This window comes from Lepisosteus oculatus, chromosome 14 (assembly GCF_040954835.1).
Source record: "Lepisosteus oculatus isolate fLepOcu1 chromosome 14, fLepOcu1.hap2, whole genome shotgun sequence".
Lineage (NCBI taxonomy): Eukaryota > Metazoa > Chordata > Actinopteri > Semionotiformes > Lepisosteidae > Lepisosteus > Lepisosteus oculatus.
Genome location: NC_090709.1, coordinates 31,056,866 through 31,075,706, shown reverse-complemented (window position 1 = coordinate 31,075,706; position 18,841 = coordinate 31,056,866). Strand labels below are relative to the sequence as shown.

The window sequence follows — 18,841 nt, the reverse complement described above, 5'->3', positions numbered from 1 at the left end:
GGAACAAGAAGCTGAAGCTGAGCCGAGCAGAACCGAAGTTGAGCAAAACGTCCCCTACGTTCTGAAAACCTCCAAGTTAAATACCGAAGAAGGTGAGTTCTGATCGGTCAAGAAGCTGATCACGAATGATGTAATACAGCAAGGTGGATGAATTAATGAACCAATGAGGAGGGAGAATAACCAAACGGACCACACTGGGATGTAACATCATATTAGAACTAAAACACCGGACTTTAAATACAGGAGATCAGGGAACCTTTTTTTCCACTCCGATTCACTTCCGTTATAAATTTAAAACTAGATTTGAACAGTGAATGATGGCTGTATTTGGACAGAGAAAGTAGTGATGTGCACACTTTGAGATATTGGAAGGGGAACCAAACAGCACAATAATACAGACGGATTGGTGCAGGGTTTCTCCATGTGACTGGACTGAAATAACCCACCTGACAAGGCATCTGGGCTCTGAGGTACAGTTACAGCATCGTCATAGTACTCCGGGGCCTCTTCTTTCAGAGAGGGTATCGATTCTTCTGAACCACACAGAGAGACAATTTACACTTCAGGACTCTGACTTACTTCACCACATAGCTAAAATAACTTTAGTCTTTCATAACACTTTGATGTCTGTGGGTACTGTCTGTATGAAACAGAAAGTAAATTAAGTAAGTCACATTTTCTATTTGGTTATTGTGAAGTGCATTTTTAAATGCTTTGTGGTGTATAATTAAGGCACGACTCTAGGGTCAGTGATTTAACATTTGATCTGAAAGAGAGTTTCTACAGCATACTGTTCCCCAGTCATCACACTGGGAAACTTGTATTGAATTCTGGACCTGAGGCACCATCTCCTACTCAATCAACACCAATTAGTCAGCATCCTGACTTTTCTTTAAAGGTCTCCCATCCCAGTATTGACCAGGTCTTGTTTTGCTCAGCCTCTGTGATCTGTTGAGATCAGGCTAGCAATGAGCAGAGTTTATAAGGTATCACAAACACATGTGGTCATATTTGTAAGACCCAGGATTATCTACTCAAGTTCTCTAAATGTCAGCCTGGTTTGAGGTGAGAGTGAGTACTGGACTGAAGATCCCCCACTACCACACTGAGTCCCGTGACTCCATCTCCACTCACCTGGTACTGGGTCTCCCTCACTGTCCTCCACATCATCGTATCCAGAGGGCAGCTCGTCAGAGAAGAATCTCCCTGTGAACAGGAGAACAGATCACTAATACCTGCAGTCAGACAGCAGTCTCACTGTCCTCTACTGGGAGATAAGCCAGGGTGTGCACAGTAACAGAGTTTGTGTTTATAAGTCAGATCAGGGACAGCGCTGTGCTGATTTTCTTTACTCACTTTGACGTTCCTCTTGAGAAAGAAAATTACTGTCTGAAACCAGATGAGTAACATTTTCTACAAGTGTACATCCTCAGATTGTCCTCAGAGGGTGGAGATCAATCACACCTGAACACTCTCTCCACTCATCTCTCCTGGGGGCGCTGTAGGTTCCCTCTCTGGCCAGTTTGTACTCTATTTCCTCGTAGACGGCATCATGATAGGGGGCAAGTGCTCCTTCAGATAGGGCTGTGTAGGGAAACAGACACTCAGGGTTACAAGGAGTACAAGCAAATCAATTCACTGCTAAATATTTTTGAATATTTGTGCATATCAATGTTATAATTCTACACATCTGCAAATTTCTTCAGATTTTGTAATTACTTAAACTCTTTCCTAAATTTTCTCTACCCTACTAAATTGTTCACATCCAAAATCCACATTAAATTAGACAGAATGTAATTGATCATTTAGAGAAGATTGTTTTCCTGAAGTCCAATATAGATCAGTTCTGTGTGACAGTAATGGCCACTAGAGGTCAGTATGTGGATGGTAAGTTCCCTCTCTACCTTTCCTTAGCTTCCTGTTCTGGATCAGCTGCCTCACTAACAGGGCCAGCACCACGAAGAGAAGAGCCCCCATCAGCAGGAGGGCCAGGGGTGAGACGGACAGGCCTCCCAGCGGCTGTGTCTGGGGTGTTGTCCTGGTGCTGCCTGAGGGAGAAGGAGACAGGGGATGAACAGGGATGAGGAGTTGTGCTAGTGGGCTCATACAGGCTTTAACACATTAAATTCCCTGAGTTTCCCATCAGGAGGTGTAAGGACCTCGGGGTTAATCCAATATCAACATAGAATTGTAAAGGATGCTACATCAACACTGTCAGAAAATCACTGAGAGAGGAGAGGAGACACTACAGCTACACTGGGAATTTGGTGAGACAGAAAGACAGGAGATATCAATGACCAGGAGGATTTCTGTTCACCTGTAGCTGTTGTTGGACTGGCTCTTCTCTCTGAAAAACCTGTGAAAGAGATAGGAGATTTGTCATTATTATTCCTTTGCTTTTACAGCAAGTTGAATCCACAGTGGAGCTGATAAAAATATATTTATTTCTTGAGGTAAAACGTAAGATTGCAGAGATGGAAGAAGTCAGGTTCTGAATTGAAGAGTAGTGTTATTCACACACACAGAGCTACACAACATCCTAGTTTTATGACTGATGATCCTAGTTGGTTCAATTAGATATTAAACAGTTATAGAATATTTGTAACTTCAGTGTATCTTCTCCATCAATCTGCTACCTTGTTCATCTACAGTGCTAAGACTCCCCTCACCTGTACAGGTAACCCCTGCATCCTCCTTGTGCCGACAGTCACTCTGATTCAATCCAGAGTGACAGCAGTCCCACAGGTGAAGCTCACTGCCACTGCAGTTCACCTCGTCCAGCCAGATGGCGCCACTCCCTGGTCCGAATGAGGCCTCTATTGCTGCACTCACTGCGTCCCCACAGCCCAGCTGTCTGCAGACCACCTGGGCATCCTGCAGGTCCCAGGAGTCGTCACAGATTGTCCCCCAGGAGCCCTCATACTGCAGCTCCACCCGCCCAGAGCAGTTAGTGCCTCCAGCCAGGCGCAGAGCCAGTGGGACTGAAAGAGAACAGTGGGGTTACTGAGCATCCTCAGCTCTGTGACTCTAGAAGAGAGCAGAGAAGTTACTGAGTGACTGTAGTAGAGATCAGTGAGGTATTGAGTGGCTCTAGAAGAGACCTGTATGGTTACTGTTCCTCAGATCAGGGCTGCACTGTCTCTGATTGTTTTACACACTGAACTCACCTGGGCAGTACCGCTGAGGCTGCTCTTCCTGAGGAGCTGGAGTACTTCTGTCAGCTTCTTTTCTAGGACCTTCAAAGATTAATGATCATATACAAAATCAAACTCACAGAAAAAAGTGAAGAACAACAATAGTATTTCCTTTATTTTTATACTTGTTTGGATATACATTGCTAAGAATTCTGTTGAAAGCTCATGACGAGACAATCACTGTAGAGCTGCTCAAGAGGAAGATAGCATCACTCTTCACTCTGTACCTGAGCAGGTGATCTCAGCCACTTCCCGGTCTTCACAATCATTCTGACCCCAGGTGGGGGAGGGACACTGCCACAGGGTGGAGTCGTGTTTGCGACAGGAGACAAAGTCCAGCCATTTGGGGTCCGGGCTCAGCCTGGAGTTTGTCTCTCTGATGGTGCCCTTGTTTCCACAGCCCAGCTGTTTACAGATCACTGAAGCTGTGGAGTCAGTCATGCCGTTCTGACACACACTGCCCCAGGTGCCATTGTAGTAAACTTCTGCTTGTCCTGAACAGCCTGCAGACAGCCTCAGTATAGTGTGATCTGCCAAGAGAACGGGAAAAGCCAAAGGAAACAAACCTTGATAAGAAAGCTAGGCGTATGAACTGGTAAGAAACAGGTGGATAACGTTGAGATGTTATCAGCACAAGTTGAGATGAGACTGATCACTACCAACTGAAAAAGTTGAAAATTGATTAAATGTTCCACTGGACCTCTGATAATTTAAATCCCATTAGAGGATTTAGATCTGATTCAGATCATCAACACCATTCAGATCAGCTTGGTTGTTCATCAGCAGCACTCAGAGTGACTGAACTAGCAATATGAAAGGAGAACATGCAGCTCTGGTTGACAATCAACACCAAATGATCCCACAGGATCTGGCCAGAAGAGACTCTTCGATCAAATCAAGATGAAAATATTGAGTCAGAAAGTCATGAAAGACAATGGCCAAGACAAATACACCCTATTAGGCAACAGGCAACATTGATATTGGGAGCTTACAGTTTACAGATTAGATACTAAACTTCACTGGAGGGCTGAAACTCAATAAAACACATCTAGGCACTCTAAATGCAAGCCATATTCACAATGTGGGAGTAATTGCTATTAGCTCCCCAACCTGAGCACAGGATTCTCACATCCTCCTTGTGTCCACAGTCATGCTGTCCCCACCACGCTGAAGTGACGACTCGTTCCCCAGACAGCCCACCTTGTCCAGCCAGATGGGTCCAGTTCCCTGGCTGAAGGAGGCCGGCACTGTGGCACTGAGGGCCGTCCCACACTGGAGCTGCCTGCACACCACCTGAGAGTCTGCCAGGTCCCAGGAGTCATCGCAGACTGTCCCCCAGGAGCCACTGTGATAAACCTCCAGCCTCCCAGCACAGTTGCTTCCTGCCCCAACCAGCCTGAGGGATATCTGATCTAGGAGCAGAGAGGCAAAGGTCAGGGGTCAGGGGTCAGTGTAGTACTCTAGAGGCAGACAATTTGCTGTAACAACATAAACATCAGCTCAGGCCACTGGGCGCAGCAGATGCATTACAAGCATCTCGTGTGTCTCCTGGGGCTCCAGTCTGAGTGAATAGCAGCAGCTCAGTCACTGAAAACTCAGAGTCAAGACTGTCCACCCACCACAGGATCAGCAGTACACACACAACAGTTTGCTGTGGGTCTTACAGGAAATGGGAGGATTCCTCAATCTCATCCATTTGAACACTGTGGAACTACTTCACATATTAGAAGAAAGAAAACATTTCATAGATTTAAATATTCAGTTAGGAGATGTGGTGTCAAAATCTTCTCCGCACAGCAGGGTAGGAGAATTTGGAAATAACATTAAAAACTGGAATGGGATTTGAAGATTTCAGAATTGGGCATTTTGATAAATTTCATATATTCTTTTAGCAGACTGTGACAATCATCACTACTGTACCAACTATGATAAAGCACAGAAACAGTACCTCTCAGGTGACAAACTGAAGTGTTCATATATTGTAGATGCACTTGCTGCAGATCCCACAAACACTGTATGAGAGAAGTTAAGGAGGATGGTGTTAAAAGTCCACACACACACACCTGCTGCCAAATAGACTAATCTGGGATTGAACTGATTAACAGAGAGCACAACACACACTGAGAGCCCTGGAGATTCAGAATGAGAGCCAGTTCATACCTGGTGTTTCTGAGGAAGGAACAGTTGAAGACGGGAAACCTGTCAAACACAGAGAGAGAAATCAGAGTGTGAGCTGTGTGTGAGAAGCAATTTAACACAATTTATGAAACTACAATTAAAACAGCACTGATGTGATAGAAACAGTCCTCATTCTCTCTTTACCTGCTCCAGTTGAATCACTGGTGATATTTGAGTGGAGTAGAGTGTCAGCTGTGTTCAACCTTTACTATCCATAAACCTTCACTATCTGACTCTTGCTTTCTCTTCAGCCCCTTGGTTTATTATGTGTTGGATTAAAGAACTAATTAAACTGGACAGGTTTTAGTTACTAGGTACTGACACCATGTTTTTTTAAAGTTCATATAACTATGAATATAAATTAAAAAATATGAATATAAATATAAAACTCATTTTTACTCCTCACTGTATCTGTGTAGCAATCTGAAAGAAAATTACACAGTAATGTAATAGTGTGCTTCTGTGTGTAAGCAGAGGGAGTGTTATTGTGTTTTAAACACATGATTCTCACCTGAGCAGATGACTCCTGCATCTTGTCCATGAGAGCACCCTGCTCTCCCCCATGAAGAGACAGCACAGTGTGAGAGACGACTCTCATTGCCTCGGCACTCAAACACATCAGCCCATACTGGTCCACTGCCCTGTCCAAACCAGGCCTGTCCTGGTGCTGCTACAGCCTCCCCACAGCCCAGCTGCTGGCAAAGAACAGTGGTATCTCTCAGGTCCCAGTAGAGATCACACACTGTCCCCCAGTCCCTGAAGAGCCACTGTAACTCCACTCGTCCAGAGCAGGAGTCCGAGCCATTCACCAGTCTGAACCCTGTGTATCCTGCACACAGGACAGGGGAGAGAGCAGAGAGACAGCTTCACAACACAACAACAGGCAATAACTCTGAACTTCACCTTCAAATCCATTGTGATGATGCACTTGTGTTTTTTAATCAAAATGATGACTTTTTTCATTTTCAAGTGTAAACAAAAAAACAATACAAAAACAAAGCCGATCAATCTCTTTGATCATGGCTCTCTTGCAGAGAGCTGGTGTGCTCCTTCTCTTCACATACCTCACACACCTGCTAACAAGCTGGAATTTAAATGAAGAGGAGCTCACCAGTCAATCATCTGGGACTGTAATAACTGCTTGCTGACTCCCCTCGATTAGATACTCATGAGGACTACCTATCACATATTTTTAAAATCTTGTCCTTTTAATTATTGAAGTAGCTTATCAAGATGTTATTGTGAATCAGAAGGCTGATTTGATGAGGCATCATGGCCAAACCATGGTAGCATGACTTTAATGTATCATCATTGAAGTCAGTGGAGCACCACTACAGCAAAGACTGCTGGGAACGACAGTCTGATGACCGGTGTTAATACCGCAGTGAGCAGATGACTGATGGGAGTTGGGGTCTGTTTCTCACCCAGACTCTGTATTATGAAATACATGATCCTGCTCTTACCAAAACACTTCAGTCCCACGAAGTTCTCATGGGTGCATCCCTGTGTCTTTGTTGACTTTGGACAGAAGAAAATCTGAGATTAATTGCCATGGCAGTGGAGCACCTCGGAATGGAAGTTTGCTTCCCCCTTCCCGATCGGATTCCCTTTCAGGACTTGTGAAGGAGCCCCACAATCTAGCTGTCGACAGACAACTTCTGCATCCTGCCTCTCGAAGTCAGAGTCACACACTGAACCCCAGGTCTCTCCGTGCTGCAGTTCCACTCTTCCAGAGCAGAGATCACTGCCTCCAACAAGCCTGACCCCTCGATGAGCTGGAATATTAGAACAATAACAGAGATCACTCTCCCTGACCAGTCTGACCTCTCAATGAGCAGTGCGAATGGGAGGATGGACAGATGGATCATGATAATGGACTCTAGATCACCGATGGAGCTTCAATATCCCTCCCTGCTGGAGACTGGAGAGAGTCTGTACCTTCTCCCTGAACACCTCAGTCGACCATCATGGACATGACTGAAACCCCATTCTTACCTACCTGTACAGATCACTCCAGAGTCCTCATGAGCATAGGAGTACTGTTTCACTTCATCTTTACTACAATCTCTCAACGCAGACTCTGATCCCCTGCAGTCGACCCAGCCCAGCAGGACTGATCCAGACCCTGGTCCAAAGTGAGCTCCTATTGGTGCTGAAATAGCAGATCCACAGCCCAGCTGTCTGCACACCACTGCAGCATCTTCCAGATCCCAGGCTCTGTCATAAACTGTCCCCCACTCTCCTTTATACTGAATCTCCACTGTCCCCTCACAGGGACTGGCTCCATTCACCAGCCTCACGTCAGCACTGCCTGGAGAAAGAGAGAGACAATACTTGTCTACAGGATGTTTTTATATTTATACATATTTGAAAGATACCTGATATTGTCTTATTTGTCTTATTAATGTCTTTTACCTGCTTGATTAGATTGGTAGTCCCTTTTATTGGGAAGAGGAGAAAGTACAGTGACAGGAAGATACTGACAGTGTGTGAGATACTGGAGCGTCTATCTGTGTGACTTCAGAAGGCTGGGACTTCTGGTCCTGTGTTTCTGGGAGCTGTGGTCACTTCAGAGTTCACTACAGTTGTCACTCTGATCATATTAGAGTAACTACATTGCTACTAATTGTATATAACAGGTAAGAGATTTAAACACTGATGTGTCACTCTGTGTGCTGTACTTTGAAAGCATTAGTTATGAAAACAAAACAGAAACAGTGAAAGATTTTTCACATTTCACATCATATTGTGCTGAAATATATACGAGATGTACAGTATATGTTGTGATGGAGATTTTTGTCTGAACTACATCCCCAGGCTGCCATAAGACACCTGACCAATTTTAAGAAGATGATTGATTAGTTGTCAGTCTAAAACCAGTAAGCCAAGTCTTTCAAGGGTTCAGTCTACCTGCGCCTGTGGCTAGAAAGTTGCAGGTTCGTATCCTGTGGCTGGCAAAGGAATCCTACTCCGTTGGGCCCCCGAGCAAGGTCCTTAACCCTAACTGCTCCAGGTGTGCTGTATAAATGGCTGACTCTGTGCTCTGACCCCAAGCTTCACTCCCTGTCTGTGGGTCTCATGGAGAGCAAGTTGGGGGATGTGAAAAGACAAATTCCTAATACAAGAAATTGTGTATGGCCAATAAAGTGATCTCTTATTTCACCCAATGGAAAGACACTGATAGCAACACCCGCTGTGTTACTGTGATGTTGTCCTGAGTGTCTGCTCAAAACCTTGACATGAGGGCAAGAGTCAACAAGAAGACTCTTCCACAGTGGCAGACAGGTGATTCATGTGTTGTGCTGAAATGTATATGAGGTTTATATTATTCTTTGTGTGAAATATGTGAACAACAGATTTTAGCATTTACCTGTCAAGACCTATATATAACAAATCATGGATCGATTAACTTATGTTAAAGCACAACATATTCCAAACATAGAAAAAAAGTTAAATACACAGACATTGATTCTGAGACCCATTATATTTTATTCCAAATATACCAGGTTTAATGTATTTTGCTGAACAGTCATTCCTTAACCCCAGAGTTCACAGTTCAGTTTATTGGTCATATCCACAAATGCAATGAAATGCTTCTTTGCATGTGTGCTCCAATACAAAGACATTGAGGAAACATCAACCTAAACACACAACAATAGCAGCAACATCTAAAGTAAAATAGCACTCAAATCTAATTAAAGTTTCTCAACTCAGATCAAATTAAACTCAGCACAAGCAGTATGAAACAAAAACACCAGTGGAGGTCAACAAGACGATTTGCAAAGTTGCAGAAAGGTGTTTCACATGTTGAGCTGAAATATAAATGAGGTATTTATCCTCATTCTCTGTATGTAACAATATGTAAACAATGTATTTCTACATTTACCTGTCAAGATCTAAATTTCACACACGATTCACAGATTTGAATATGTATAAAAGACAACGTATTACAAACACAACTGATAGGTTTATTGTACAAGCACAGATACAGATACAGATATACTTGTTTATTTGACTTAATTAATTCAACTTTTAATTAATTAATTTTACTTAATTAAAATTATTAATTTATATGAACATGAATTTACATGAATTATTGAATGTCATTAGCCTTACTCAATAACATACCATTGATTGTGCTTTTCTAATATATGTATCACATAACAGAGTTTCTAAAACTTGTTTATGGAAAGTTCCTAATTCCCGAACAATATATTTCCTCTCATTATACAACTAAGTCTTATAACATACATCAGTATCCTGTGGCAGTTAAACTATTGTTGTCATATACAGATGCAGCCATTCAAAACGAGCTGTGGTACAAAGCGGTGGGCGTATTGCATCATAACACATTGTAAAGCGTAAATTGCATCATACCGCATAATACCACAGCTATGATAATAGTATCCAGAATCACTGCCAGGTGGAGCTATTAAGCTTAACCTCTCATGTACAGCATTTGAGATGTCACCAGAAAACATCTGGTTTCAAATCCTGATCACTGCTGAGGGACATTCTTTATTCAATTAAGAATTTAAGTTGTATACTCTTTAGACTTTTAAATTTACACTGTGTATTACAGCATGTTAATCATTAAACATTAAAAAGTTGGTATATTTTATAAAAGCAAGATTGCTCAGTTGGACAAAAGTACACAACCTTCCACCTTCACCATAAATATTTTAATTATGCATAAATATTTAATGTGCCGAAGTCTTTAACTTAGTAATTTACATGGGTTCTGGTTTTAATGTACTCTCGGCTTCACATGGGTATGCACCCTCACCACTGCTGCCACAGGTTGGCCCCCCAACACTGGGAACTCAAACTCTGGTCTCCAGCTTCACTCAACAGGGTGCCAGTGAGCTGAGCTAAAGGGAGATCTCCCCTCAGCCCGGAGGCTGAGGACTCTGTTATCCACAGGGAAGGGCGGTGACGTCACCGCGCTGGTAAGCCGGCTCGCACAACCTGCAATGCTGGCCGTATGCGTTACATTAAGCTTATATTCTGTACTGAAAGTTATAACGTTTTATCCTTTTCCAAGAATACGTACAGTACAGCAGTAAGAACACCACTTGCTGTTATTGTAAAAAGATAAATGTTGGAGCGATTTAACATCACTTGATAGCTATATTAATATGGAATTGTGTAACTAAGCAGCTAAAGTATCACAAGTGGACTTTTTGGAAACATTTTGACATTTGTTTCCTTTTAAAAAAAATTATATTGTTCTTGTAGTGGTAATGGGCACTGCAATGTAGCGAGCTGCACCCAGACAGTTCAAAGCACGATGGGAGCATTACTTTCGGTTTGGTTCAGCCACTTTATGTAAAGCAGCTCTGTACTTACTGGGGTAAAGTTAGCTTGAAGTTCGAAAAGGATTTTGGCACGCCTGTAGCTTTTTCATGAAACCTCCTAGAGTTACGAGAACACTTGCTGTGTGGACAAAGTACATTGTGAAAAATTTCACAGCCTTCACTATGTTGTTTTTATGCCATTTTTTTGACCACGCATGAATATTCTTATGTCCATATCTTCGCAAGGGAAACACAGAAAGCCTTTAAACCAAACGCATATTAAAGACCTCTACTTTTTCACAACCTCTACATAAAACTATCAGTGAGCTAATTCTCTTTTGTAAACTTCCGGTTTTTCATCAATGCATGATTACGCACTAACTGGAACCCTATAAGAACAGGAATAAAGCTTTTTTTATTTCTGAAACCCTTTCTTCATGTCCTGTTTTCATTCAGGTAAAGGTCAACTATATACACAATACTTACAAGTAATAGGTTTATTCCATTCTGAAAAAAAAGAAGAAAGAAAACACAACGTTTCAGCCGTGGAGCCTTCTTCAGGTGTAACCCACCTGAACTATACACACAATACTACTGACAGTAGGAAAATTCTTATTCTTTACTCAGCAGCATATTAAAAACAGCACCCATGATGTTCAAACTGAATTGTACACAGAAGACTGACATAGCTTTTCATTGTGGATCTCTTTTTCTTGTGATTTTAATGTGGCACTATGCACTGGGATAGGGGTATGCTGTTCACAAGCCAACAGCATTTAAACCACAGCACCCAAAATGCTGTAAGTAGGTGTTTTACACACTAAGCAGATCCTCTGATCTTTCCAAGCCTTGCTTTGGGCTCTTTTAGCTTTTTAATGATTTTTTTCAATATGGCATCACTAGAATTGATATACTGGGATAATGGGGTCTTCTTCATGACTCAATAGCTTTTTAAGCACAACACCCACAGGGCTGCAACTAAGTGTTTCACACTCTAGACAGGTCCTCTGACCTTTCCCAGCTTTGTTCTGTGTTTTGAAACTTCTTTATTTTTTTATGATTTTCTGAAGATAACACTACAGGTAATACACTGAAATAGGGGGGTCTTCTTAATGACTCAATAGCGTTTTAAGCATAAGATTCACAATGCTGCAACCAAGTGTTTTACACGCCAGACAGCCCCTTCACCATATACAACATTGCTTTGGGTTGTGAATCTTTTCCTTATTTTTTAATGATTTTTTCAATATAGCACCATTAGAGAGGCGTTACATGGGGATAGGGGGGTGCTATTCACGAGTCAATACCTTTTCAAGCACAACATTCAAAATGCTGCAACCAAGTGTTTTACACTCCAAACAGGCTCTCGGACCTTTCACAACCTTGTGTTGGTTTGTGAATCTTTTCTGATCCTTTTCTTTTAGATCCTTAAATTAATATTGTTATTAATTTCTTTAGATAATCAATTCCATATTATATTCTCTATTTAGCGGATTCTAAAAAATATTTCTGTATTTCTGTATTTCTGCGAATATGCTCGTTATCGTAGTAAACAAAAGCATACTTTTAGAATTTGATTAATAGGGAATATAATATGGAACTGCATATCTGAAGAAAAGTATCTAAAAAGAGTATCTATCTTGCCAGCGCGGTGACGTCACCGCCTTTCCCTCTGCCTATGACCTCTTTTCTGCCTGATCTTTGGCTGATCTAAAGAAATTAATAAAGATATAATTATATACATATACTGTTTCTAAAATAATACTGTAGGCTGTGAAAACATTTGTCAGTATGTCCATGGGGGGAAGGGAGACTATTCTACTCTGAGAATGAAGAGGGGGAGGAAAAGTGCCCGCGGTCATTTCTTTCACTGACAAAGCTGTGTTGTGTTAACAAAAACTACAGTATGCTTAAGAGTTTTTAAACTTGTTTAATTCCAAACACCTTATCCAGTGGGGCAATTTAACAGATGCCTCAAGCCTTTGAAAGGCTTCTTTGAAAAACTAAAATAGCAAATATTATGGACATTATATTGACATTTTTTTAAATTTGATTAATATGGAATATAATATGGAATCACGTATCTAAAGAAATTAATAATGATATAACTATATTCATATACTGTAGCTTAAATCCTGCTAAACTAAGAATTAGACACAAGAAAAGGATTATTGGACAATGTTCTGGGGCTCTGGTGGAATTTCTCTGTAAATTGAAGAGTTTAAGAGAAGACACGTTCGCATCTTTTTACACTTGTAAATAAGGAACATTCCAATGTTAATGCGACACAGAAGATATTATTAATAAGACACTATTCTTCTTGTGTCTAATTTTTAGATTAGCAGGATTTGCGCGATAAGCACTTTGCTTAATGGGGATCACATTACCCACATCTATAATCACTGTACAATACTAACTACTTTCAGGCTGTGCTGAAACATAAAGCGTCGTTTTTCATTCAACGTGTTTCTGAGTCACTGTGTCCGTCCTCGCCGAACCCGAAAATTCCACAATATTATGAATGCCCTTAGGCTGGGCAAATTATTTTTTTAATTTTTAAAAAATAATTCAATAATGAGATATAATTATGTGTTTCTGCTTAGACATTGCATGATTTTAAAAGCTATAAAAACAGGTTTTGATAGTTAATAACCACTTTTTGTGCATGAAAAATGGGTGAACTTTCTTCCTTGTGGTCAGCCTAGAATCTTTGTGTACACTGTAAGTTTCACTTTTTTCTCTTTTCTCACCCGCTGTGATTCGGGCACAGAAGGGTTAAAAAGAAGTCAGACAGGCAGAGGGAATGGGGAGGGATGAAACTGTTAGCTGTCCTGGATAAAGTGATTAGAAAATAGGTGGATTTACATCTGTGAAAAGCGTTCCAATTTTAATGCGATATAGACAATATTCATAATAAATGATCTTGTACGGTCTGTAAACTGAAAATGTATAGAGGACACACGTTGAGTATTGCCTCTTTTTACACTTGAAAGAACATTCCAATGTTAATGTGACACTGAAGATATTATTAATAAACTTTTAAATCTGAAGTGGATAACTCTACTTTAGACCTGCACAACTCCACACCTGCATGTCAAGATCATTGTCCATCATGCATGAATGAGTCAAATTAAAAATAAAACATGTTTACAAAGAAAGTAGAATAGAGTAATCAGATGGGAACTCGAACGCAGGCCTTCAGCATCACTGCTAGCTATGTCAGGCAGCTGAGCTAAAGGGAGATCTCTCCTCTGAGGTCCCTGCTAGCTATTCAGAGGGAAAGGCTGTGATGTCACCAAGCTGGTGAGCAGACACACCCTCTAATGTCAGGCGTATGCATTAAATATATTTAGATCTTTGAATTAATATCGTTATTGATTTCTTTAGCCTCACAACGTTGTCTTCTTGTCTCTAATTTTTAGTTAAGCAGGATTTGAGCTACAGACCACAAAAAACAGGATTCACTTTTTTCACATATTAAATGTTCACATATTAAACTTAATATGGTCAGACGGAGCACGTAAAAACATTTCCAAAATAACCACATGTAAGACTTTGATGCTTAAAATGTTTAGGAAGAAAGTGAGATACTGGTGTGTATTTTTTCTTTAAACTACCAATACCAACCATATACATATCATATATATAACATATCATATGTTTTTGTTCCTAAATTAATATCGTTTATGATCATCAGATGCGTTATGCTCCTCTTCTTTTTATGCTCAGCTATTAAAATTTCCCTTTAGTTGTACAATTCTATTTGAATATTCAATACTAAGCAGATTAAAACATGCACAGCCAAGATATTAAATGATTAAATCTTTTCACTAATGACCAATGCACCACGAGTGCACCATTTTGGCCTGCCAATCATGTACCGCGGTATGCCGCAGTGGGTTGTTGTGTGCCTTATGGGTTTGTACCGTGCATTTTGAATGGCTGCACATGTATGTTTCTCTTAAGATTCCAGTAATGATTATTATTATCATCATCATCATTATCATCATCCTTTAATCCTTTTCTGTGAGTTTTAAGGTATAATTATAATTTTCCTTTGTTGGGCTGGGTAAGGTTGCTGTTTTTATTCCTGCTGCTTTACAAAACAAGAGCTGTATGTGCAAAAATTAGATTAGTTTTACATTACTTCCTTTTTCATCTAAAGCTTTTACAAAAATAAAATTGTTCTAGGCAATGAAATATTTTCCCGACTCCCAGTTGTAGGATTAGTTTTATAAGTAACCACAAATCAGAATTAAAAAAAAATATTACAATCTCTCAAACCTGTTTTTACTTTTTTGCTTAAGTACATTCATGGTATAATTATGCTGAATAGCATCTGTACAATTATTATTAATCCCACTGCTTTTAAAAACAAACTTAAAAAGAAGTAAGCAATTAATTTACAGCAACACCAAACAATCTCTTAAGTAATGTCAGATAAATTACCACAAAGCTGTATTTAAAATAAAATAGTAACGTCTCTCAACCATGGTTCATTTTTGCTAAATATTGTGCACCTTTAACATTTATAGATTTACGTTTTAATTACAGTTTTTAGACAGATAAGACAGATAAATATTATTATTATTATTATTATTATTATTATTATTATTATTATTACTGCTTTTGAAACCTAAAATTAACTTACTTACTTAGAAAATGATTATAATGTTGATACACAGTCACTACGCTCAATTAAAGTAAAAAACACTATAATTGTGTACATTACTTTGTGCAAATTTGCCACCTAGACATTTATGGGTTGATCGCAGTCATTATAGAGTGCAACAACCTGACTGATGAATCTCTAAGTAATAGGATTCTGATCTTTTAACTAAAATATTTCTAGGTAATTCATTTCCTTATGAACAGATCCAGAAAAAGTCAATAATAAAAACCACACAAAACCAAGGTTAAAAGAAAACAGTCAAATCTCTCACCCTGGGCTCATTTTCATGTTCCTTTTTACTCTTTTTCATCTACAGATAAATTACAGGTGTAATACAGTTAATCAAGCCAACTGATGAGTTTCTCAACACCCTGGGCAGGTGCAACATTGACAGTGACCTGTTTCTGGACTGAACGCATCCACACATCTACTGCTACATCTGTTCTCTTTCTTTTCCCGTTTACAACCGTTTTTGTGCAATATATGCCAGGGACCTGTGCAATACATTTACATCTATATTTATATCTATATCTATATTTACATCTATATTTGTATTCTTATGTTTGATACGATTTTTCTGTGTACTGTTTTGTTCTAGTTTGTTCTTTGTGTCCGGACTGTGAGTAACTCTTTTGGTGCACCCCTCACTGTACTGATTGTATTGTATGTATTGTACTATTATTATATCGTTCGTTACACTGTGGCTGTGTTGTCTGTGTTAAGCTGCTGTTGCACTGCAATTTCCCTCACGGGATCAATAAAGTATCTATCTATCTGATCTAGACTCACAGTCTCTCAGCAGAGTCCGGTTGTTATCACTGCTGTGGTTTTACAAATAGATTTAAATTGTTCTAGGCAATGAAATATTTTCTTAACTAACAGACACAGAAAACAATAAATAATTGATAAATAACCTGTACAATCTCTGCATTTGAATCTGCAATCATTTTTACATTAATTTTTACTCCTTCTCATCTACAGATTAATCCTGAGCTCCAGTCTCTCAGCAGAGAGACAGTTATTATTACTGCATTAAAAAAAGACTGAAATTGTTCTAAGCAGTTAATTATTTTCTTTACTAACAGACACAGAAAACAATCTGTGATACATAACCAATTACTGCTTTTGAAACCTAAAATTAACTTACTTACTTAGAAAATGATTATAATGTATAATGTATAATTATAAGGTTTTGATTTTGGGCTCACTGTAACTGTAAAACTATAAAAAATCTAATTACTCTGTAGATGAAATGGAGTAAAAAGTAATGTTAAAACATCAGATTAATTTTAATCTACATATTACAGTTTCAAAACAGTTAATCGAGCTGACTAATAGGTCTCTAAATTCCCTGGTCTTGAGCTCCAGTCTCTCAGCAGAGATCCAACTATCATCACTTCTGTTTAAGAATAAATGACTAAACAGTGCTTAAAATGAAACCATCAAAATCTCTGCTTTGGAATTATCATCCATGCCACTTTATCCTAAAGACTAAAATTGTTCAAAGCAACTAAATATGTTCTTTACTCAGAAAACAATCAGTGATAAATAACCAGCACAATCTCTGCTTTTGAGCCTGCATGCATTTTCACATAATTTCTACTAATTTTAGTTTATCAAGCCAAATTTCTCTACACCCTGATCCTGACTCCCAGTCTCTCAGCAGAGTGCAGTTATTATCACTGCCATGCTTTTACAAAAAGTCTGAAATTGCCCTAAGCAATTAATTATTTTATTTTACCACAATCTGTGATAAACAGCCAGTATAAGCTCTGCTTTTGAATCTGGGCTCATTTTCACATTACCCCTTACATTGTAAAACTAAAACTGTAGAAAAACTGTACTTGCAGATTAAATAGAGTAAAAAGTAATATGAAATTCTCAGATTAATTTTCATCTGCAATTTTTACACAGTTAATCAAGCTGACTGATAAATCTCTTAATTCCCCGATCTTGAGCCCCAGAGATCCAGTTATCTTCCCTTCTATTTAAAAAAAATGAGAAACAGTCTTTAAAATAAAAAAAACATTATAATCTCTGCTTTTCAATTATCATTCCTGCTGCTTTTTTAAGACTAAATTGTTGGAGGCAATTTAATATGTTCTTTACTAACAGACCCAGAAAAAGATCAGTGATAAATAACAGTACAATTTCTGCTTTTGAGCCTGGGCTCATTTTCACAGTAGTTTATACTCCTTTTCATCTAAAGGTTAATTATACTTTCTGTACAGTTTATTTAGCAGACTGATGAGTCTCTGAATTCCCTGATATTGAACCCCAATCTCTCAGTAGAGATGTGATGATCATCAATTCTATTATATATTTTTTAAAAGCAGAACTTATCTGTGATAAATAAACAGTACAATCTCTGCTTTGAAATCTGGTCTCATTTTCACATTATTTTCTTACTTCTTTTCATCTACAGATTTATTACAGATTTCATACAGTTTATTAGGCACACTGATTATCCTAACTCCAGTCTTTCAGCAAAGTGAGGTTATCACTGCTGTTGTTTTACAAAAATACTGAAAGTGTTTTTAGCATTTAACTATTTTCTTTACAAAGAGAAAAACAATCTGTGATAAATGACCACTAAAATCTCTGCTTTTGAATCTTGGCTCATTTTCACATTACTCCTTTTAATTTACAGATTATTAAAAGATTTTATACCATTTATAATGCAGACTGATGAGTCTTTACACCCTGATCCTAAGTCCCAGTTGCTCAGCAGAGGTGCTTATTGCTGCTATTGTTTAATTTAAAAAGCACTAAAATTGATCTAGGCAATAAAATACCTTCTTGACTAATTACTGACCAGAAAATCAGCAATAAATACCGCATAAGGCTCAGTTTAAAATAAAAGTAGTAAACTCTCTCACCCTGAGCTTATTTTCACATTACATTTAACCCTTTTCATCTAAAAATTAATTACAGGTTTTCTGCACATTATGACACTGATTGCTGAGTCACTGACTCTGCCATTTATAAGTGCTGCTTTTGAAAACTAAAATTATTATGGAAAATGAAATATATTCCTGATTTAATCACCAAAAAATAAAGAGCAACTAAACTAATCTTACAAAACAAAATCCAGCATTGCAAGTTTTTATTTTAGTTTAAGTTTGTGCTCCTTTTCCACCTAGAGATTTATGGTTAAATTATGGTTTCTCTGTTTATTTAGCTGATTGCTGAGTATCTAAAGAGACTGATCCTGACTCCCAGTATCCCATGACTCATTTAAGCAGCTGGACAAGACTCTGAAGAAGACTGGACACTTACTGGCTGAGGTGTGTAGCACCAGGACAGCGAGAAAGAAGATGGACAGGCAGCTCTCCATTGTTGTCAGGACAGAGCGCAGCTGAGACCCCTGTCTTCCCCCCTGAGCCCACAGGGCAAATGAGCTGCTGCTCAACACCCAGGACCCCCAGTAACAACACACCCCCCCGCCCCGCCAATCACACACAGCACTGCCTTTTCAGACTGAGAGCAGGAACCTCCCG

General features: G+C 39.2%; 1 protein-coding gene and 1 pseudogene across 1 annotated transcript in view; one reads left to right on the top strand and one right to left on the bottom strand.

Moving 5' to 3' along the window:
• Nucleotides 1–18,841, top strand: part of LOC138242338 (zinc finger protein 850-like) — a 1,462,105-nt pseudogene that overhangs the window by 956,491 nt on the left and 486,773 nt on the right.
• Nucleotides 1–18,841, bottom strand: part of LOC107075906 (antigen WC1.1-like) — a 123,952-nt gene that overhangs the window by 2,646 nt on the left and 102,465 nt on the right. Inside the window, exons 6-15 of the mRNA XM_069198917.1 lie at nucleotides 6,923–7,138; nucleotides 6,058–6,201; nucleotides 5,355–5,393; nucleotides 4,395–4,606; nucleotides 3,422–3,599; nucleotides 2,670–2,981; nucleotides 1,905–2,048; nucleotides 1,465–1,584; nucleotides 1,135–1,206; nucleotides 447–533 (exon numbers count right to left, since the gene is read on the bottom strand). Coding sequence (XP_069055018.1) covers nucleotides 447–533; nucleotides 1,135–1,206; nucleotides 1,465–1,584; nucleotides 1,905–2,048; nucleotides 2,670–2,981; nucleotides 3,422–3,599; nucleotides 4,395–4,606; nucleotides 5,355–5,393; nucleotides 6,058–6,201; nucleotides 6,923–7,138 — 1,524 coding nt within the window. The remainder of the gene's footprint in view (nucleotides 1–446; nucleotides 534–1,134; nucleotides 1,207–1,464; nucleotides 1,585–1,904; nucleotides 2,049–2,669; nucleotides 2,982–3,421; nucleotides 3,600–4,394; nucleotides 4,607–5,354; nucleotides 5,394–6,057; nucleotides 6,202–6,922; nucleotides 7,139–18,841) is intronic.